The following is a 22946-nucleotide window of genomic DNA, read 5'->3' as shown; positions in this document are numbered from 1 at the left end:
ACAGTGTGCTGTGGGAACAATACGCTAGGGTGTTATATTGGTCTGGGCATGAAAGGCATTTTGAGCCATTACTGGGTTTGTTGGGATGGAGCTCCACTTCAGATTGAGGAGCGCCTGTGCCCTTTGACGTGAGTGTTCACATGTCAGTTAAGCTTCTTGCTGTCTAGGTAAAATCATTAGTAAGAGTTCCTTTAAATTATATTGGTCTAGTTAATCTATGCTATCTGACTACTACCCTCTGTCTCCTTTTTTTTTTAAAGAAAAATTTATGAGTGACTGTGAATGTATTATATATACTGCAGATGTCCTTAGAGGCCACAAAAGGGTATCAGATCCCGTGGAACTGGAGTTATAGGTAGTTGTGAGCACCAGTATGTGGATACTGGGAAATGAACCAGGATCCGCTGCAAAGAGCAGTGAGTGCTGTTGACCACTGGACTGCCTCTCCAGCCCCTGTCCCCTATTTCTAATATACAAAGCTGGTTGGTTTGTTAATTTGTCACAGCTGTCTGTCCTATGACTCAGGAGTGTGGACTCCTCTTATCCAAGCCTGCACGCAGTTTCTGGGGAAGCAGACATAACCTGGAAGACTTGGGTTCTCCTAGTGATGGATAAGTTAGAAGCAGCCATTCCACAGGACTGGGCCAGGAAATAATTGAGATTGAGTTGTAGGACTTCCCTTTAGCCTTCCTGAACTTCATATAAAGGCTGGGTCCCTGTACACAGCGAGAGAATGTCTCTCCTTTGAAGGCCAGACCCGCCTCATTCCTTTGGCCAAGGACAGAGATGAGGAGGAAGGGGAGCACTCCCTTTCTTTTCTTGCCCAGATACAGATGAGAAATGGAAGGCTAGGCCTTGGGTAATTGAAAGAGCATAAGTGACTCGTGCTACAATTGTGAGAAATCAGGAGAGCACCTGTGCTCCCAAGCCCTGCATGGGGCATCACGCATCTTATCCACAAGAAACATTGCATCAGTTTGTTCTTCCAGGTAACAGTATTTCAGGGGCAAATAAAGTACCTCTTCTGAGTAGTTGCTTCATCTGCAAAGCAAGATTAATCCTCAGAGATATCAATTGATGGTGGGGTGCTTTTTAAAAAATTATTATTAAATATGATGGCAGAGTTAGATATGTCTTCTTGTTTGAGATGAAAAGGCTTGGGTCCATAAGGATTAAGGAGGTGTCATGTATACTTAGGGGCAGGAAACTGAGAGGAGAGGTAGCCCTGGGTACCTGTGGGTGACAACGCCAGAGAGCCAACTTGAGCTAAAGCCTGGAGAGCTTTAGAATGATGGGTTAAAAGGGTGCTCATTTCCTGTAGTCTATTGAAAGAAGTAGCAAAAGACAACTAAAGAGGTAGATCATGTATCTGTTCTTCCAACCCTGAATGCCCATCTCACCCATTACTATCATGCTTGTCTCTTAAATAAACTTGAACTGTGTAAAACCAGGCAGGAGTACATTCCTAGTCTCTTAGCACCCCACCTTTATGCAAAAGGAAGCAATACAGAGTTGCCTCTAGCACCCCACAGTGCTCAGTTAAGCGGTGGTTGATGCTGCTGCTGCACAGTGCTTGAGCCTCCTTCATTATAGGGTAGGGCCTGGTGACTTTCATGGGTACCACCCTATTCAAGGTGTAGCCTAGCCCCTAAGCTAAGAAACACATCAACATGCTGGAACTCAAAGAGCCAACATCTCTGCTCTCTCAGCCTTCAGAGCACACACAAGGCCATCCTGGTTAACAGACACAGGTTTGCCTTGGGCTTGGGGGTAGGCAGGCTTGCACATGGTGGAACATCTAGTCAGGTTAGGTTCTGTCTCCAGTCTAGTCCCCCTCTTTAGATGTTTTTGTGGTTTGTCAAGTGCTTCAGTTATACTCTTCCTACTTTGCATCTTGGTGAAGATTGGCCAGGCCAGGGCAGGGCAGCTCTCTCCTCACGCATCCCTGATGAGCCGTCCTTTGTTCCTGTGGACATTATAGAGCTTACGCTGTAGCCTTTTTGGTCAAGCATTATGAACGGCCAAACTTACTCCACATTTCATGGGAGCCCGAGGACAGATTTCATCTTCAGAAGCTGGGGTGTCACTCTTTACTTCTAGACCACCCTTGCTTTTACCTTTCATTCTGTTGCTATCTCCCTAGACTTGGAGACAGGCTCCTTAATCTCTTTCTGGCTTTACAAAGCATTGTCCCTTATCTGGGGGGTCGGAGGTGGGGCTGGCCTCCCCCTGCCCTTCCTCCTCCCAGAGAGACCACTGCCTTCTGTGAGATATCTTGCCTCTCTCTGACTTTGCACAAGACTTCTGAGAAGGAACATCTAGATATTCAATATCCCAGACCCACCCCCTCCAAATGCTATAGAAAGTCTTTGTCACCTTTTTCTCTTCTAGGGTATAACTAGAAATAACACTCCCCACCCCACCCCCATTTTTCTGAGGTGGTGGTGACGAGGTAAGGGATATCTTGACGTTTTCCTTTTGAAAAACAGCCTTGTATTTTTCCATCCTCTATGGCTCCGTTAGACCACTCAAAATAAACAGGGAGGGGGCTCTTGTAATCCAGCTCAACCAAATCATTTACATCAAGGTCAGAGGATGCTGCGACTCGACCCTTTGCTTGCCCTGCATCTTCCCCATGGTTCTTGTGGGGGAAGCTACTTGGGCGTGCTAATGGAGAGAGAAGGCCCTGAGTCTAAAATAATTTTAATGGGATTTTTAGGTTCTGGAGATTTTTAATTCCCAACACTTGTCTCCAATTCTGAAGCATACTTGTAGGACTCCACTTATTTGGAGATCTTGACAGTTTACCAAAAAATAGGAGGCACTCTCCTTTCTAGACTCTAAATTTATCATTCTATTTTAAAAATCATTTGCGCTCTTACTCATGATATTATTTTTTTCTCCAGTGGTTAGCATTGAACCCAGGGCCTCAGCATTGTAGACAAATATTCTACCATGGAAGTTACACCCACAACCTCCAATTACTTTAAAAATTAATACAATCAAAGAAAGTTTGTACATTTTTTTCCCACAGTGGTATAAGTGAAAGGGATGAATCTAAGACCTCAAGAATACTAGGCCAATGCTTTGCCACTGACCTGTTGCTGGGCAAATCATTAGCACTGAGCTGTGTACCCCATCTTCTTTCTCTTTAACACGTGTCATATAGCAGTAAAGCAAAGATCCTTACCCAGCTGTATCTCGGTAGGCAGCTCCCATTACTTATTTTAATAGTGAACAAAAATGTTGAGTCTGTGACTGTTCCTGAGGGAGGATTTTTGCTTTTCTTCACGTGGAGAATACTAGGTTGTATGAGGTGCCTCCGGAAGGGAGGGTCTCCGTGGCTCAGTCATCCTGTACGTTGCTCCTTATTTCCCAATATTCTACAATCCAAAGAACTTTTCAAAGAGAATAACATAAGGAAAGAGAATGGAGTCACCAAAGTATGAAAATAGAAAAACTGCTGGGGGGAATCTTGGTGTCACAACCCAGGAACTGCTTGTGACAGTTAAGGGCGGTGGGGTGTTCTCATCCATACAGACCACCAGTCCTGACAAAGGTGCTTGGGAGGTGTTTGCGGATGACCTCTAAGCTCGAGGATACCTATGTGGTACACATACACAGCTTGTTTCCAGATGAAGAAAACAGTGAGGAAATGTGCCAGACAGCTGCATCTTGGCCTCCTTGTTTACACCCCCCCCCCCCCCCCACTTCTGTGGTACTGCTGCACATGGAACCTGGAGCTCCTGCATGTGCTAGGCAGGTGCTGGCTCACTGAGTTGTTTGCCTCTTAGGTACCCCCTGTATTGCAGTCTTGTTTCTGTGTTGAGAACATGAGTTGTGGCTCCAGAACCTGCTGCATGCACCTTTCTCTGGGCTGAGCAGCAGGCCCAACCCTTATATTAGCGCTTGTAGACCCCAAGAGCAGACATTCTCGGACTCCCGAGGGCTGCTTTCTGTATCTTCTACAGAAAGCAGGGCATGCATTTGGTCTTAATTAGAATATGTCAGGCAGCGTCACCATATGTGTAGAAATCTCTACCTTAAGGCATTGTTAGTTGTTCATTTCTTATTCAGCTCTCTTTCCTCTGTCTCTGCTGGCAGCAAGTGTTGTTTCTCTTTTCTTCCTTTATGCTGGAGAATCTTCTGAGTCTGTTCAGCCATTTTTGTCTCTATTTGGTGTTTATGGTGCCGGGGATGTAACCTGGGGCTTCACATGCTAGGCAGGTGCTTTGCCACATTCCAGTACTTTTACCACACCACTGGGATGCTCAAAGCTCCACCTAGAGCTAGCATTCTGAGCATTCTCATGAGGCACTAATGAGCCCTCAGCATCGCCGGCATGTGGGATGTACTTGGGTAGAGGTAGTGGGTGGGGGGCCTAGCTGCTGAAGGCCTACTCTCTTTCAGCAGCACTTGTACATTCTGGTGGAATCAGCTGACAGCTTGCTCACGGATGCAGATACTGGATGGGGATCGTCCTCATCATGGTGGCACTGAGTAGAGGAAATTAGACAGAAGCAGAAAATTTTCTTTTAAGCCCTTTTAATGTTATCTTTTGTTTTTTCAGGTTGTTCCAACTCTGTGCTCCAGAAGTGGTGGCTTTAAGGTGTGACCCTGTCCACATTTGGGACCAGTCCTCGTCAGCTCCTCAACATAACAAAGAAAACAGGTTAGTTACCCTTTATAGGCTTCCTTGAGTCTCAGTAATGGCGAGTGCACTCCCTGTCCTGTTCTCCACTTGAATTATCTATCGTTCTGCATTCCCAGGCCCCCTGCTCATCCCATCCCACCCTCCTCCCCATACCTCATCCATTCTTCCTTCCCAAGGCACAGAGAGAAATTGGGTTAAAATTGTAACTGCAACTTGCTGGTTCTTGTTCTCTTAAGTCTCTGGTGTGGGATGAGGAGTCTCAGAATAGGATGCTCAGGGTTTACCTCACAGGAAGCAAAACTTCAGCTGCTCCTCCTCCTCCTTCCTCTTTTCTTCTTTCCTCCTGACTCCCAGTTCCAAACTGCAGGTTCAAAACCAGAACAGTAAAACTGAAACAATCAGCTTGGTAGTGTCGGTTGGTCAGTCACATCTGTGATTTGAGAGCTTCATCTGGGGTCTTTCTTCTCTGACTCCAGTTGGACATTATTAAAAAGGGGCCAGGGATTTTTGTTGGTGGTGGTGTTTTTTGTTTGTTTGTTTGTTTTCGAGACAGGGTTTCTCTGTGTAGCCCTGGCTGTCTTGGAACTCATTCTGTAGACCAGGCTGCCCTCAAACTCAGAGGTCCACCTGCCTCTGCCTCTCAAGTGCTGGGATTAAAGGCATGTGTCACCACTGCCTGTCCAGGGCCAGGGATTTTTATTTTAAAGATTTTTGGGCTTGTGCCAGTGGGTAATCTATGCCTGTCAGGTCTTTCCCTTTGACATGTAGACCTTAGGGATTGAACTCAGGTGTGGTCAAGTATGGCAGCAAGCACCATTATCTACAGAGTTATCTCAGCAGGTTTGTTGTTGTTATTTTTGTTTTAAAAATGAGCCCAGTTGTACTACATAGGGCAGAAGTACATAGAAAGAAGAAATTGTGTGGGAGAGAGAATAAAATTTTTCTAGGTTTGTAACTATTGAGTTAGACAAACACACACTGCACAGGGACCTTAAACTGTTAAAATAATCTTAGGCCAGTAGGTAGGGGCCCTAACAACTTAACCCCACAAAGTACAAGCACAGGATTCTCTCTGAGACTTGGAATGGGTGTTAGAGAATGGGTATTGGTGTACTCTTCAAAGCGTGCATGGGAAATAACATTGTACCTGGGGGTCCAGCCTAGGAGGGAGAATCAAAGGGGGAAATTGCCTTTCGTGAGATTGAATATGAGCAGGCTAAATGTTTTCAATTGGAAGGTTGGTGTTCTATATTGCTGGGTGGTTACATAGGATCAGCTAGAACTGGCCATCTTGTTTCTAGTTAGCTTATCCTGTACCCCAAGCATTAATGTAAAGGTGAATGTTGTTTTCGATGTTTTTCTAAAGCAGAACGATGAACAGCGTTGAGTTCGCACTAGGCTTTCCCCTTCTGCCCTGTTCCATGATCCTAAAGGAAAATTCCCGAGCCAGACCCCGCCCAGAGCAGACAGGTGTGAAGCTGTACCCAGCTCTGAGGACAGCATGCTGGTGCTTCCGAGACACCCACTCGGGATGTGTTCCGTCTCCTCTCCTGGTGTTACCTGCATTCTTACCAGAAGTCAGAGCTCCCCCTAAATCCATGCTGCTGTTTACTTAACCTTTCAAATATGGGAAGTAAACTGACGGGTTCTTAGTGCCACTCTTTACACTTTATCCCCAGGAGGAAATAAGTGTAGCCAGTGTCTTCCTGTCCAGACAGTGGGGACAAGCTGGCAAGGCTCTTCTCCCTTTCAGGTAGGAAAAGATGCTAGGTAGCTAGAATATACACATAACCAGTTAAATGAACTCATGCTGGATTGACAGCCTGTGTTTTCATTACTTAGACTGAAAAACCCCATCTTTGGTATCATGACTGTGGAGCAGGAATTATTGGTAGTTTGTCTCTATAGAGTGAATATATGTTCTGTCACTTCCTATTGAGCTAGACATGGTGGAACAAATGTGACTGGGCATGGTGATGCACACATTTAATTCCAGCACAAAAAATAAAATGAGCTGGCTTCCCCACCTAACCTGCTGCTTACAGGTACTGCCCACTGTTCACTCCAACCTTAAGGGTTCCTCGGATGGCAGTGGGGGACATCATCACAAGAGAACAGCAGAGTCAGAAAGATTCATGCCCGGGTATATTCCTGTGCATGTCTATATACCAGCTTTCAACAGAAATATAAAAGTAATCCAGAGTCTGTATAACTTCTTTGAAAAGACTAATAAATATTCTAGTATGAGTATATCTGAAGGAGGCCAGTCTGGGTTACAACAGAAAGACCTTTAATTACACCTTTAATCCCAGCACTCTTGAGATTAGGTCATTGGGAATCTCTTGTGAGTTATAGGTCAACCTAGTCTACATAGAGGATTCCAGGACAACCAGAACCCTGTCTACCACAAACAAAAAGACAGTGGTAAAACCAAAGATCAGCATGTAAGCCTGGTATAAATTGGTAGAAAGATTTGTTTTCTCTTTCTTTACCCACATAATAGAATTAGAGTCACCATTTCTAGTCAACTATCTTAAACTTTTCTGTGCATTAAAAACACAGAGGAGCATGTTTAAAAGAGGTGAGCTCATTTAGGAATGAAATGGGTACATGCTGGCTGGTTACAGCGGGAACTGATGACGTGCTTGCTACCAGTCTATTTAAAATGGAGTGCGTATGCTCTTCTGTGTGCACTCCCGCCTGCCTTCATGTTTCTTCCTCAAAAAAGAGAGAAACCAAGCACACAGACACTTTTTAATCATTGTAAACGGTCTGCTGCACGTGGGAGCAGCGTTCAGGCCTGACCTTTGTCTCTTCCTTGGTAGGCAAGGTGGGCCTTCTGGATCCCCTTCCTGCTGTGCCCCCCTCACTGGATCCCTCTAGCCTTCTCACAGGCCCCGCCTCCAAAGACCAATCATCAGCCTATGACCTTGAGAATATAGTTTCTAATGCCAACTTTTGTGGGAACACATCAGATCATGACAGTGTGAGGCACATTTTTGTTTTGAGGGGACGTGCTGGGGATTGAAAGTAAAGTCTCGTATATGCCAAACACAATTCCATACTACTGAGTACTCCCATGTATTTTATCTTTTGGTTAGGACTAAAGTCAATTTTGATGTGGCTTGGATTATGAATGTCCATGTAGTCATTCGTTTCCTGTCACCCAATGTCTTCTAGATGTGACCTAGTATTGTCTAGATTCTGAGCTCTTAAGAAATGAGAAATGGAGTGGGTCAAGTGGGGATCTGTGAAGAAATGGGGTGTAGTCTAAAAGAAAATTTGGTGTGAAATAGTAGCTGAAAAAGAGTAAAATACTGTAAAAATGCCTTGGCTTTTGAGAGTACTGAGGCAGTAGGGACATTAGATTGAAAAGCCACATCATACAGTTTTTTGAGAAAAAGATGACTTACTTTGCCCTTGTATTTTGTGAGTATAATGATCTGAGCTTACAGCAAATAAATGGTTTCACAGTTTTGTTACTAAGCAAAAAGACTGAATCTCTTTCTTTTCTGAGATGCGAGTCTCTATCCATAGCCCTGCTTAGCATTGAACTCAGGTTCTCACACCTCCGTGTCTGGGGTCAGAGGTCTTCAGAGGCATGTGCCATTTACTCCCAGCCAGTAGTACTGAGTCAGTTTCCTTGATGAATTAACTAATCCAGCGTCTCTTGTTTGTCTTCCAGTGTAAAGGAGTGATACCAAGGCAAGAAAAGGGCTCAGCAGAGCCATTCCTGCTCCGTGTGTATGACAGCCTCAGCAAGGGACTATCACTTGGGGCAGAAAATGGAGGTAATTAGCAAGGAGCCGGTTCTTTTATAAGGCAAAGGTGTCTTTTCTTTATTTTTGTAAACAGGCTTTTTGATGTTGGTTTTAAATTTGGTTATAATTACAGCAGTGTTGGTGTCTATAGAATTGGCATACACACCCTCTTTAAACTGTGTGCAGTTAGAAGAAACCTGAAGTTTCCTATCAGCAAGTTCTTAAGTATAGAACATTTAATTAGAAGAAAGCAAGTACAGGGTCTGCGGAGGGTGCTGACCAAATGGTAGCTCTGTTTCCTCTTGGAAAGTCTCAGGCCTTTCTGAACTCTGCTCCTAAAGATTAGGGAGAGCTTGGGCTAGGGAGATGGCACACTGGATAAACTGCTTCCTGTGGAAGTATGAGGATCAAAGTCTGAAACCCCAACACCCACATTAAAAGCTAGGTGTGCACCGTACACAACACACACAAACCCACCATACCTTGTAACCCAGTGCTTAGGAGGCAGGGACAGAATCCTTAAGCAAGTGGGATAGGTAGACCAGCCAAATCAGCAAGTTCTGGGTTCTGCGTGAGACACTTCCTCTGGGTTCTTTCTGTATGAGACACTTCCTTGTGCATAAAAGTAGGTGACTATCAAGGAAACTATACATATGGACACATGTACCTACTAACATGCAAACACAAAACATGCCACACAATACACATAGGAGGAAAAAAAGAACTCACTTCAGATGGAAGTGTTCAGATGTTCTCAGGAACATCACTGGTTTCTGTCTTTCAGTTCTATAGCAGAGACGTCTTAGAAGCATAAAAACCTGTCTCGATGACGTCAAATTCACCCATTGGTTTGGAAGGCTCAGACCTGTCTTCCATCAACACCATGATGTCAGCAGTAATGAGCGCAGCCAGTGTCACTGAGAATGGCGGGAGCCCCCAGGGCATCAAGTCCCCCATGAAGCCTCCAGGACCAAATCGGATTGGCAGAAGGAACCAGGTAAGGGTTTGTGGCTTGGGTGGTAGCAGCTAGTGGATTTAGTCTTGGGAGAATGTAGAGTAGACATTTCCACACTGCCTAAGAGGAAATCCTGGACACGTCCTGAATTACAGGTGACCTAAAGTCTTTCATCATTTTTCAGGAGCAAATATTTTCATGATTTATATCCTTGTATAGAGGAAATCTTTTATGCCATGGTGTCTTTCAGGGAACGGGCCCTTGTTCTTTGCCCTGTGATTTCCCTTAGGCCCAAGCTTCTGTTTAATAGAATGAACTGGGCTGCCTCTGCTGTGATGCTGATTAACTTGTTTGTTTGTTTGTTTGTTTTCTTTCTAAGCTAGCTTCTTGTGGAAATAAAGAAAAAAAAATCTTCAAATAAGCTCCTATTTGTTCAGGGTTCAGCTTTCTATTCTAGCTTTTGGCTTCAGAGAATCCCAATTAGGATCCATCAAATGGAACAGGCTTGTGCTCGGCTGGCTCAGAGCAGTGCAAAGCCCCGAGTTCACTCTGCTTAATCCTCTTGAGTTTTCAGTGGTCACAGGATCAGGGGAGATTGGAAAGAGTAATTATATCAACAGAATTTGGGAGGAATGAACGTTATTAGAAAAACCCCTGTCTCCTCTGCTGGGAAGAAGGCATTGTCTTTTTCAGTTAATGAACAAATGGGTCACTTTTAACAAGATGTTGCTGGCGATATTTTTAACAAGGTAGCAGAGGGCACATAATTTTCAGTTCATCTCTGAAATCATATAATGTCAAATGACCTCCCCAACAGTTTCCTGTTGGTATAATGTGGACACACTACACCTTATTTGGAGACAAGGTAGTCTTCTCAGAGTGTCTGGGAGCCAGCATGGACAGGAGGACAAACTGATGGGGCTTTTGTGAACTAATGACTGTTCTTATGCAGACTTCTCTCTGAGAACATCTATGATGGGTTTTGACAAAGGCTCAGGTTCTTAGGTCTCTGTGTCCTCTAGGAGGTGGCAGCGGCTCCGTGTTCCCTGCAGCGTGTAAGTGTGCATGCCTCTATTCCTCGCCGCACGCCTGAGGCCTTGACAGAGCTCGGGAATGTGATCGTGGCTTGGAGCATTGATAACTCTTTCTCTCTCTCTCTTTCCCTCTGCCTTCGTGTGCCTCTCTTCCTGTGGGTGCCTGAGAAAATACTCAGCCTGAGCACAGAAGGAACACTAGCCCTGGGAAGAAAAGGTTTATTTCCACTCTCATATGCCTGTCTGTCCATCTCTCCATCTGTCTCTCTGTCTTGTCATCTCATCTAACAATAGACCTAGCTTCTGCTCCCTTTAGCTACTCTGTCAAGCATTCAAGGATAAGTAAGAAATGAGAGGTCATTCACTGTCTTCCTCATTCTTCTCAGCTTTAACAAGAATGAGAGGAGCATGGGCAAGAGCTTCTCCTTGGGTGGCACGGCATGGCATAGCCGCCCTGGTTCAGGCTAGGCTCTGCTTCCTCCCAGTACAGAGAGAGTTAGGGTCACTAAGACAGCCACCATTCCTTCCTTCCGCCTCTGGACCTGGGAGTGAAGAAGTCAGTGTGCAGTGTAAGTAACTGAGACGCTTACTATCCACTCCTTTCTCCCTCAGGGATCCAATAGAGTGGCTTTGTGTTTAGAAGCGAGACCTAGGCCAGAGGTAGCCTGCTAAATACAGCACCAAGTTTAAAAAAACAAAACACAGTGCGTAGACAGCTTAGGGGGTGCGGAAGTGACCTTACCTGACAACTGGACAGGCAGAGTAGAAAGGAGGGTGCCCTGGGAAAGGTTGCGTCCATGTGACCATAGCATTCCAGGAGAGATTAGCCCCAGCCGGATGCTGACACGGGCACCAGTTTGTTTCTCTATGGACTGGTTAGTTATCACATTAGCTGCTAATTTTATCTCTCAGCTCAGGAAGTTTGTTTCTCCCACCGGCGTGACTATAATAACTGAGCTCAGAAGCCTTTAGTGGGCTTTTCCATCATCAAAATGTTCTTTTACTCGCTGTTCACCTTTAAAAATTAGTAAATCTGCTTCCACGGACCACCACGGTTTTGTGAACTTACGTTATGGCCTACACGACAGTATTACCAGCTTCAAGCTTAGCAAAAGTTAATGATCAACCCTAGAGTCAACATCAGTCAGCGCTCTGTGCCTCCACACAGTGTGCCTGCTGTCTACTTCAAGGTGACCACACGATGATTTTATTAAAATATGTCTCCTCAAGTGACTGGCCACTTGGATGCCTAGAGGTTATTTTGAGACAAGGTCTCACTGTGTTGCCAGACTAGCATGAACTTATAGGCTCAAGCAATCCCCTGCCTCAGTTTTTTCAGGGACTAAAGCCAGTATCTGCCTGGGTTTTTAAAATTCACATTAATATAATGTACTGTTGAATCTTTTCCTTATTTTAAAAAAAAAAACTAGTATTGTTAATCTGATGAATTGATAAAAACACTTCAGAGCTTGGCTTTTCTGTGAAGTCTTGACCTAAGTGTGAGGCATACTCTTTCTTATTGTGCCTCTAAGAACTAGAAGTGTACAGATAACTGGGTGAAGCCAGAGTTTTTGTTTTTGTTTTTGTTTTTTAATGTCTCTGGGATCTTCAATTTCCTTAGCATCTGAGAGAGAGAATGCTTGACTGGCCTAGTTCTCTGACCCACTTCCTCAGCCAGAAAGGTGCTTAGACTGAGACCAGTTCCAAAGAGAGAGAAAGAGAAAGCAGCCACAAACAGGGCATCACCCCACATCCATCTGTCTGGTTCATGGTGCCGTTTGTTTTCACAGTGGTCAGGGTAAATTATTCTCATCTCCTCTCACAAACATCACAAGGCTTTTTTCTGTGCCTCGGGGTCAGACTTTATACAGTATCATGGTTTGGGTGTGGGCCTTTGAGCAGCTAGTCTGAGGATTAAACTGGTGTCAGTGCTTCATTGTTCTCTGTTTTGGAGCAAGTCCCTTGTCCCTCTGCACTCTAAAGTTTCCTTTTCCAGAAATTGGGACCCATATTAAGTGGCCATCTCCTAGGGATTATGGAGGGGGGGAAAAACAAACCTGATGTGGCTATAAATTTACTGATCAACATGTGCTCAACAATTGGTATTAACAGTGGGAAAGCAGAAACACAGTCAAATGAGTTCAGGTGAGACGACATCTACTCAGAGATACTCAGGACCAGAACAGGATTAGAGTTTGGCCAGAGCACCTAGCGACCCTTCCTCCCTAGCCTCTGACTTCATTTAGCATTAACATCTCCCCCAAATGCTTTCTCTTGGCTGGACATGCCACAGTGTGAGCTCTGGATCCCCTCCACACTTCCATGGAAGTGCTCCCAAGCGTCTGGTCGAGCCGTCAAGCATCTTCTGGGGAGATCTCAGGCATTCCCCCCGCAATCCTGGACTAGTATGTTGAGAGTCTAGAAGTTTGTATTGTACAGAGCTCCTGGATGATCCTGCTGTTTTTGAAAGCCCGGTGACATAATATTCAACCATTGTAATTCCTGATAGCTGCACAGGCATGAGTGCAGTTAGTTTTAGGAACAGACAGGGACCCATGTCAAAACTCATGTTTGAGTCTTGTGTGAGTAAGGAGGTAATATTGGGCATTCCTTGTGATTTCTCATGAATTACTTGGCAGGAGGAACTTGTAACAAAGGGTCAGTGGAAGAAGTTAGCCTTTTTTGTAGAAAGGTAAGAATATATTACTTGAAGGAAGCTTGACCTGTATGTTTTGAAGAAAAATAAAACAAGTCACCTAACCAAACAGTGAGCTGTTTTTTTGTTTTTTGTTTTGTTTTTTTTGGGGGGGGGTGTCACCTTTTGTGGAGTCTTCTGTCTGGGCTGTCATGCTGACTGGTTTTGATGAGGTCGGATCTCTTCTTGTTCTTTATTTATGGGCACCGCCAAAAAGACGCAAGCTTCATGGGCAGAGCCTTGTTAGTCCCACTGAGAAGTATTTCTGGGGCACTGAGGACGCCCGGTAGGATGGACTTTCTGTTGGATCTCTTTGCTTTCTTATGTCCCTGAGGGTGCTTGAGACCTACGATCTTAACACATGGAAGGTGGAGGCAGGAGAATGGAGTTCTAGGCTTCTGAAAGGGTTCAGGCCCAACCTGGGCTGCATGGGGCAATAACAAGCAAACAACAAAAGGCAGTGGTGCTTGGAGCTTGGGTGTGAGTGACACCCACCTAGGTCCTCTCGGCCCCACTAATGTAGTCTTAGCACAGTATGTCCTATGTCATTTTTCCCATTTATAAACAAGGAAACTGAGGACAGATTGGGGAGTGGCCTGCACAAACACCTGGACAGGCTCCACTATAATGACTATAGCTGCTTAGACCTAGCTCTTAAGACATGGGCCTATTACAAAAATAGAAGATACCGGTTCACTGCGATGGGCCAATCATCCTTTGTTTTAACCTTGCTTTAGGAAACGAAAGAGGAGAAGTCTTCCTACAACTGTCCCCTGTGTGAAAAGATCTGCACCACCCAGCACCAGCTGACCACGCACATCCGTCAGGTTTGCCCCTACTTCTGTTTTATTGTTCATTAACAGGATGATTTTATTTTAATTAAATTAAATTGTCTAATAAGTTGTGAGCTGAGTTTAAAATTTAGTGTTTTAGCAATCTTGGGTACTTATGAAGTGATTTTTGCAGTCATGTTTCTATGATAGTCTAGGTCAGAATATGCTTTTCAAAGATCGTGAACATCCAGTTAATTGATCACTTATATTGATATAATGCTTCTTATTGTTTGTAACAGTATTGACTAAACCTCATAATGAAAGATCATAGTGTGCTTATATATGTGTGTGGAGGAAGGGGAATAGTCATGGGGACCTTTACATCTTACACCATGCTGGCTTTGAACTCAGTTTGTAGCCCTTTTGTCCTGGTACTCATAGCAGTCCTCTGCCTCAGCCTTCTTAGTGCTGCAAGCCCAAAGTCCTCATGTCCATTCCTGCCCTTTATTTGAATGGTACCAGTGTACTTCCTGCAACCGAGGAGTTCCTGGACTTGGGGGCCTTTTTCCCTTATCATAGGATATGTCTTTGTCCCATTATGGCATTGCTGGTTTATGACAAAGTGCTGGTGACAGTGAGAACAGTGGGAATTATGATGCATTAAAATCATAAGAGGCTGCTAAACAGTGACTACAGCGAGTCACTGAGCAAATGTGGATGTGGCTAGAGATGTTCCTTCTCATGTTTCAGAAGCATGAACCACCTCCTTCAGGTTTCTGTTCTCTAACAACCAGCCTAGCTCTTCAAACTGGAGGAGGGACTGTGGCCTCCCAGTGTGAGCATCCTATTTCTCGTATTAGCTGTATAGTTAAGACTCCTTCTGCCTAGGGGAGTTCATAATATATATGTTAGTCTAACCCGTGGACCTGCAAAGACTAGCTCTGAGTTTTGCATGTAAGTGTAAGATAATACAACAAAATAATCAGATACTCAGCTTCTAATGCCTTCGGCTCTTTCAAGGACACTTAAAAAGAAACCTGGAGGGTGGATGCGGGAGTTGGGAGATGGAGAAACTTTACTGGTGTTTTTTTGGAATGCCAGATCTGTATTTCCATTACCATCTTCTCCATGGTTGCTTTCTGCAGCACAACACAGACACTGGAGGAGCTGACCACTCATGCAGCATCTGTGGGAAGTCACTGAGCTCTGCCAGCTCCCTGGATCGTCACATGCTGGTGCACTCTGGCGAGAGGCCTTACAAGTGTACGGTGTGCGGTCAGTCTTTCACCACCAATGGGAACATGCACAGGTGGGTGCTGTCCTATGATTGGGGAGCTGACTGCTCCATTGAGCCATTTAGACTTGCCTAAAAACTTCAGAGGGTTTTTATTTGTTTGGATTTTGTTTGTTTGGTTGGTTGGTTTTCCTATTTCCCATAGAGAAAAATCTGAGATCATTTTTCTTATTTACTCACGCCATTTCAGTGTATCAGAGGCATTGGCCAGGCTAAACCTTTGGCCCTTGGGCTCTTTGGGGTGGAACAGCCTTATTTCCCCTGTGCCACTAGGAGTTTTCCTTTGTTAGAAAGGTAGAGGTGGGCAGCTCACAACACACAGAAGCACCCTTAGGACAAAGAAGCATCATGGATACAGATTTTCAGTTTAAACGTGCCTTCATGTGCCTACCAGATTTGCCACAAAGATTTTTCTTTGAGGTGGGTGGGGAATTCTGGAGCCTATGAATAGTTAAGTGGCCTGCTTCTGAAGCTTCAGAAAGGAGAGAAAACAGGGTGTAAGAACATCTGATAAATGACAGGAAGTTACAGGAATGGTGCTCACTCAGGAGTGAGACAGCAAATGGAGGTGGATTTACACCATGAGAGAAGCAATGGGAATATGTGTTGTGGAGTTAGCATGTGTTTCAAGCAGTGAGAGCAGAAACAGCTATTAACTGTTCTCTCTCTTTTTAAAAATGCAAACGTTTTAAGAACATTTTAGGAATGGAGAAGCGACTCAAACTTGTCACATTCTCACAGTCAGTAACACACCAGAATCCACATCTCTCCTGATGTTTGTAAATTTCTCAATCCAGTCCACTTAGTTGGTTTAGGGTGCGGATTAGAAGGTATGAAATTAGCAAATAGTTCCAGGCTCACGGCAAGCTTCAGTAAATAGTACCTACTGTTATCTGGTGTCTAAGTAATGCTGCAATAATTTACCACTGGTGACTCTTGTCTAAGCTTCCAGAAGTGAGGTGTACCTCATGAAAGTATTTTATAATTTTATTTATTTTATTTTATGTGTGTAGGTATTTATTTTGTCTAGTACAGGCCTCAATATTATAAAGTGTACTGCTATACTCTCCACCCCTGTTAATTGGGTATCAAAGCAAGAAGTGGAACCTTGGGTCTGTTTAATACACCTACACTACTTTGTATTGTCACTTTACATTAACACATTATTATACACTGTACCTTACTGTACCATTTACCACTATGTTGGCCGGTAATGTCACTGACTTCTGTTTAAACCTGTTCCTTTTGTTATCCTGCCTCCTCTGTCCATCTCATATTTGCTGTCCTTCTGCTCCTCTCAGAGATGACTTCCCTGTCCTACAGAATAGGGCCCGCTCTGTGCGGGCAGCTTGACACTGGCCTCAGTGCCGATGGCTGGAACTCTCCATTGTACATCTCTGATCCTGACCCAGTTGTTTCTGATTTTGAGATCATGTCTCTGATGAAATCTTATCAGACATAGTTACTGTTTTGACAAGGGATGTGTCTGGCAGTGTGTCAGTGAAACCCTGCCCTATGTGTCTCCTCTTTTCATCCACTCAACAATTCTTTTCTGCATTGAATTATCTTGTTACTCTTTTCAAAATTCATAGGTGTACTTTTCATTCTTATCCATTGATCTGTGTACCCAGCCTAAGACCATTATCAGAGTGTGTTGGTTATTTTGATTTTTTTTTTTAGATGAGTCTTCAATAAGGAATGTGGGTCTTTCAACTAAAATCCTTTTCCAAAAAATTTTTTTGAATTGTTTATGTTTTTTATTGAGGCAGGGTCTCAACTATGTAGCCTTGGCTGGCCTAGGCCTAGACCAGGCTGACCTCAAATTCTTATCTACCTGCTTCTGGGCTCTGGATCAAAAGCATGTACCTTAATGTCTGGATTCAGACGTGTTTTGATTAATCTGACTTGTCTGCATTTCTATCTGGATAATTTGGTTTTGTTTCTTTTGTTTTGAGGTATACTGGGGCCTCAGATATGCTGGGCAAGTTACTGAGTTGTATCTCTGCCCTGTATGGAATTTAAGAACAGATGGTCAATTTTTTTTTTCAAAAAGAGCAGCAACAATTGTTGTAGGGATACCTTCATCCTGAGTCAGTTTTCATCTATTTCCACCTTTTTGCTTATTTTTTCTTTATAACTAGGAATCATCCTGGGCAGTGGTGGCGCACGCCTGTAATCCCAGCACTCTGGGAGGCAGAGGCAGGCAGATTTCTGCGGTCGAGGCCTGCCTGGTCTACAGAGTGAGTTCCAGGACAGCCAGGGCTATGCAGAGAAACCCTGTCTCAAAAAAACAAACAAAAAACAGAAAAACCAAATCCAAAAAAAAAAAAAAAAAAGAAACCCGGGACTCCAGCCCTAGGGGCGTGGTCCATCGCTGAGCTTCACGCAGCACTGTTCCTGCCTCTGAACAGTTGATCGGGTTCCCTGCACGCTCTCTAGGCGTCTTTCTTCGTCCTTAGAGTTATTTAGTAGATTCCTTAAGATTTTCTACTCCCAATTGACTGTAGAGATGGATTCGCTCTCCTTTCCATTCTGGGTATCACTGATTTCCTGTCTTATCACTTGGGGTGCGCCAGACCCTTAGTACAATTCTAAATGGAAGTCTGTAGACATCATTGTCTTCTTTCTCATCTTAGGAAGAAAGCATTCCCCTTGAAGCCCTACTCCATTATGGTGCTTGTTGTGGGTCTGTTATCTTAAATGAAATTTACCAGTTGAAGGAAGCTTACTTATCTCTATTCCACATCTGTTCGATGGTTTTTATCATGAGTGTTCGATTATTTTGTTAATGAATTTTGTCTGCATCTGTGTTTGTTTTCTGTCATTCAATCCTGTACTATTCTATAGGTCAACTGAGTCTCTTGGATATTAGCATTTCTAATGGTGACAGACTTGGTTGACTAGTATTTTGATAACAGGTTAGGGCTGTGCTCATAATAGATGCCATTGTGTGGTTTTCTTGTGCTGTGTGCGTTTCCTGTCAGAATTACTATCAGAAGCATTCTTTTCTCTTTTGGAAAATGCCCTGACAAGTTGTTGTTGTTTGGTTGGTTGTTTGGTTGGTTGGTTGGTTTGGTTTTATTTTTTTATAAGTTCATTAGAAACCACACCTGAGTTTTTCTTTTTGTGTGATTTTTGTCAGATTAGCAGCCAATCTATTAACTCATTATAAATCTGTTGAGATTTCCCATTTCTTTCTGAGTTGATTTTCTTGGCTACATTCTGCAGGAATCCTGACCATTTCATCTCAGTAGTCAAAGCATCTGCCATGCAGGCTTCCCTTGTAATGTTTTTATTGTTATGAGGTCCAATACTTTAATAACTAAACTCTTTTCTTTTTTGTTATTGTTTATTTATTTTGTTAATTCATGTGTTTGTGGCATGAGTGTTATGTGTGCCATGGTTGTGCCATCATAGCCTGTGGCAGCCAGGAGGCATTTGGATGCCCGTGGGACTCTAGTGCACCTGTGAGCCAGTGTATAGCCGCTGAGAACTGGGCCTGGAATTCCACCAGAGCAGCAGGTTCCCTGAACCCAGCGCTGTCTCTCCCTAGTTCTGCTTTCCTTGACTCAGTTTCCCTCTTTGCATTGTTCACCTTTCCTCCCGCTCTAGGCTCTGCTTTCCTTCTCCAGGTGTAGTCAGGTATAGGATTAGCTTGTGGACCTGAAGGTATTTTTAATACTGGCAGTAATAACTACATTTCCATACTATGGGTGGGTGGGGGGTTCAGGGGAGGAAGTCTTGCTTTCCTAGAACTATGTAGGGCAGGCTGGCCTTGAACTCCAACTATCTCTGCCTAGGATTAAAGGCAGTTGCCACCATGTCAGGTGGATGAATACGTTTTGTATACTGTATTTTCTTTGCCATTTACCTCCATATTTTTTCTAATTTATCTCATGATTTCTTCTGATGTCTGCTTATTTAGGAATATGCTGTTCTAGCCTACAGATGTCCCTTCCCAGATTTCTCACCATTACTGATTTAATGTCAAATATTACATTTATTTTGTCTTTTCTGCCAAAATTTGTAAATGATGGGTTAAAAGAATATTTGAGTTTTGCTAACTGTCTTAGTCAGGGTTTCTATTCCTGAACAAACATCATGACCAAGAAGCAAGTAGTTGAGGAAAGGGTTTATTCAGATTACACTTCTGCATTGCTGTTCATCACCAAAGGAAGTCAGGACTGGAACTCAAGCAGGGTTGGAAGCAGGAGCTGATGCAGAGGCCATGGAGGGATGTTCCTTACTGGCTTGCTTCCCCTGGCTTGTTCAGCCTGCTTTCTTACAGAACTCAAGAACACCAGCCCAAAGGTGGTACCACCCACAAGGGGCCCTTCCCACCTGATCACTAATTGAGAAAATGTCTCACAGCTGGATCTCATGGAGGCACTTCCCCAACTGAAGCTCCTTTCTCTGTGATAACTCCAGCCTGTGTCAAGTTGACACACAAAACTAGCCAGTACAATTGACCCCTTGTCAACTTGACACACAAACACATCACTATTAAGCCTCAATCCTTACTTTCTTATTCATCCCCAAGATCTAAATTACTTTAAAAGTTCCACAGTCTTTACATATTAAAAATTCAATCACCTTAAAATGTCCAATATTCAAAGTCTTTCAAAAATTCAAAGTCCTTTAACTGTGGGCTCCACTAAAATACTTTCTTCCTTCGAGAAGGAAATATATCAGGGCACAGTCACAACCAAAAGCAAAACTCAAACTCCAATGGTTCAATGTCTGGGATCCAACTCACAAGGGCATGGGTCACTTCTCCAGCTCTGCCCTTTGTAGCACACAGCTTGTCTTCTAGGCTCCAGCTGCTTGTACACCACTGCTGCCGCTGTTCTTGGTGGTCATCACATGGCACTGGCATCTCCAAAACACTGCTGACTTCTACTGTAATTAGGCTTCACCAATAGCCTCCCACAGGCTCTCTTCATAATGACAAGCCTCTGCTCCTATGCATGACCCCTTCAAGTCCTGGGCCATCAATTGCAACTGAGGCTGCACCTTCACCAATGGCCTTCTGTGGCCTCTCACTGTGCCAAGAGCCTCAGCTGCTCTTCATGACCCCTTCATGCCTTCAAAACCAGTACCATCTGGGTGACTCTTACACAGTACCAAATCCAACCACAGCACAAAATACAACTGTGGCTATCTCTGGAACATGCTATACTCTCTGTGCTCTCAGAAAACACTTCCAAGAATATTTCATCTCAGTGATGCTGGTCTCTTCTTAATCACTGCTAATTTCTTAGCTCCAGCTAACCAGCATCAATAGTCCCAGTAACACAAAGGTTTGCTTTAGTGGTTCTGGTATCTTGTTACTCACAGCCAATTCTTCAGCCCCAGCTAACCAAAACCACAGAATCTTCACAATCAAAACATGGCCACTGTAAGAGTCTTTAATATTCTCTCTGATATTTCACAAGCCAGGCATCCATCTTTTGCACTGTTCTTAACATTGTCTTCCAAGCTCCTACAGAACTTTCCACTGAGCTCTTAATATTCTAATGGCTTTTCTAGCTCAAAGTTCCAAAGAACTTCCGCAGTCCTCCCTAAAACATGGTCAGGTTGTCACAGGAATACCCCACTTCTGGTACCAATTTGTCTTAGTCAGGGTTTCTATTCCTGCACAAACATCATGACCAAGAAGCAAGTTGGGGAGGAAAGGGTTTATTGAGCTTACAGTTCCACGCTTCCGTTCATCACTAAAGGAAGTCAGGACTGGAACTCAAGCAGGGTTGGAAGCAGGAGCTGATGCCGAGGCCATGGAGGGATGTTCCTTACTGGCTTGCTTTCCCTGGCTTGCTCAGCCTGCTTTCTTATAGAACCCAAGAAAACCAGCCCAAAGGTAGTACCACCCACAAGGGGCCCTTCCCACCTGATCACTAATTGAGAAAATGCCCCACAGCTGGATCTCATGGAGGCACTTCCCCAACTGAAGCTCCTTTCTCTGTGATAACTCCAGCCTGTGTCAAGTTGACACACAAAACTAGCCAGTACACTAACCAATCACAATGTCATTATCACCTTCTTTTGTTAGCAAAGCTATATCTTTTGGGGAAAAAATTATTAAAATGTATCAGAGTAGAGTTAGATGTATTTGCCTTGGAGGATCCATTCCGGGATCTGAGACTTTGGTGGTGACCTGGGACCTCTCTTAAGCACATACCTGAGCAACACTCATCAGGAGCCACAACCACCCTGGGATATGTGTAGGAATTAAAACAGGGATGATACCGAAGTTCTGATAACCATGGCTAGAAGGAAGCAATCGACTGAGACTTTGGTCTTTGTTGATTAGAGTGCTTTCCCACATTTCCCTGCTGTTGCTTCCCAAGGTCTTTGGCACCTACTAGGGTTGAATAATACCAGAAGCTCCTTTGTGGGGTTCCCAGAATTGACACTGAAATAGACTACCATAGGACCTACACAGCGGCTTCCCTGGATACCAGTGACCCCCGTCTAAGTATCTCAGTTCCATCCAAAAAGCAGTTTGATTTTTGCTTTAAGATAGGGACTGGCTGTCATCAAAGCCAGTCTTAAACTAATTTCTTCTGATCTAGCCTCTCAGGTTACAGGCTATCAATGTGGTGTGCTACCGTACTGACACTTGTGTTTATGACTGGCCTTAAGCAGTTTCCCTTGCCATGACCATGTGATCTGATTATCACTCTCTCTCTTGATGAGCACAAATTTCCTGTAATCTCTGACAGGGCCTGATCTCCTTTGGGTTTCTCAGGTGTTGTCATTACCTGTATTTAGCAAACATTTTTCTGTAGAGTTCCATTCTCTGAAGATGAGAGGAAAGGATACAGTGTCACTGAGGACCCTTCCTTCACCTTCCGCTCTGAAGGCTGTCTGTGCAGTGTGCCTCCACGCACACATAGGCCTTGCAGGTGAACTCTGACCTTCCGGTGGTTGCCTTTTAAGACAGGTCTAGGCTCCATTCCAGGAATTTTTTGCTGCTGTCACTCAGGGTGGTGTGGGGGGTGACAAGATCACAACACAAACTCTAAGGATCCGGGGTTCAGGGTATTCTTAGTGGATATTGAGGTGCCTTTAATGGAATACTTCTCTCTTCTTTGGCCACTTGCTGTTTTATGAATGTGTTGGTTAACCTCCTTTTAAGGCTGCTCAGCTTTTATCTGTGTGATTGTTACATTAGTAAAATAAACACAGTGAGCTAGCATGCTAAACTGTTATGGGTCTTCACATTGACAGTTGCTTCGCAGCAGCCACAGAGCCTGTGTTTCATACACTTTAATTACACTGAGTAAATTTACATGGTTTGTTTTGTGTGTGGATGTGTGAGTCAGTTACTCATTGAAGTATGCTATCCAGGTTTCTAGGGCTTGTACCATCTTCCTGGACCCGCCCCCCAGGTACTAATACTACATATGCATAGTCGGACACCCAACATAATGTTCTATGTAAACACTCAAGGTAGAGAGAGGAAAGATATTTGGAGAAAGCTTAGGTAAGAGTTTTTGAATGAAGTATTGTCATATATTGTTCCTATCCCCTAAGTTCTCATGTTGCTGTAGTTTGGAAATGTCAAGTGTGTGGGGGGGGAAGGGGACAGGGGGTGCTTATTCTTATGTATTTTTATATAAGCTGGTAGAGACCCAAGATTGTCAGGTACTTCTTCCGTATCTGACTGGCTCTTTAGCTTAGTTTTTGAAACGGATCTCAATGAACCTGGAGTTCACCAGTCCAATCGGCTATCTGGCCCAGCCAGCAAGCTCCAGAGACATGCCTGCCACTGTCTCCT

The 22946-nt window shown here is 44.0% G+C and overlaps 1 protein-coding gene across 10 annotated transcripts in view; it reads left to right on the top strand.

The window, feature by feature from the left end:
* The window catches only part of Rreb1 (ras responsive element binding protein 1), a 178313-nt gene that overhangs the window by 113803 nt on the left and 41564 nt on the right, over positions 1 to 22946 (top strand). For all 10 annotated transcript variants that reach the window (XM_052157469.1, XM_052157470.1, XM_052157473.1 and 7 more), the window contains exons 2-6: positions 4571 to 4672; positions 8340 to 8445; positions 9200 to 9412; positions 13837 to 13926; positions 15018 to 15181. In XM_052157469.1, the coding sequence (XP_052013429.1) occupies positions 9242 to 9412; positions 13837 to 13926; positions 15018 to 15181 (425 nt within the window). In that variant the 5' untranslated portion in view covers positions 4571 to 4672; positions 8340 to 8445; positions 9200 to 9241. The remainder of the gene's footprint in view (positions 1 to 4570; positions 4673 to 8339; positions 8446 to 9199; positions 9413 to 13836; positions 13927 to 15017; positions 15182 to 22946) is intronic.

The sequence above is a fragment of the Apodemus sylvaticus genome, chromosome 14 (genome assembly GCF_947179515.1).
Source record: "Apodemus sylvaticus chromosome 14, mApoSyl1.1, whole genome shotgun sequence".
Taxonomy (NCBI): domain Eukaryota; kingdom Metazoa; phylum Chordata; class Mammalia; order Rodentia; family Muridae; genus Apodemus; species Apodemus sylvaticus.
Note: the sequence above shows the minus strand (reverse complement) of the source record. Positions and strands in the feature narration are given on the sequence as shown.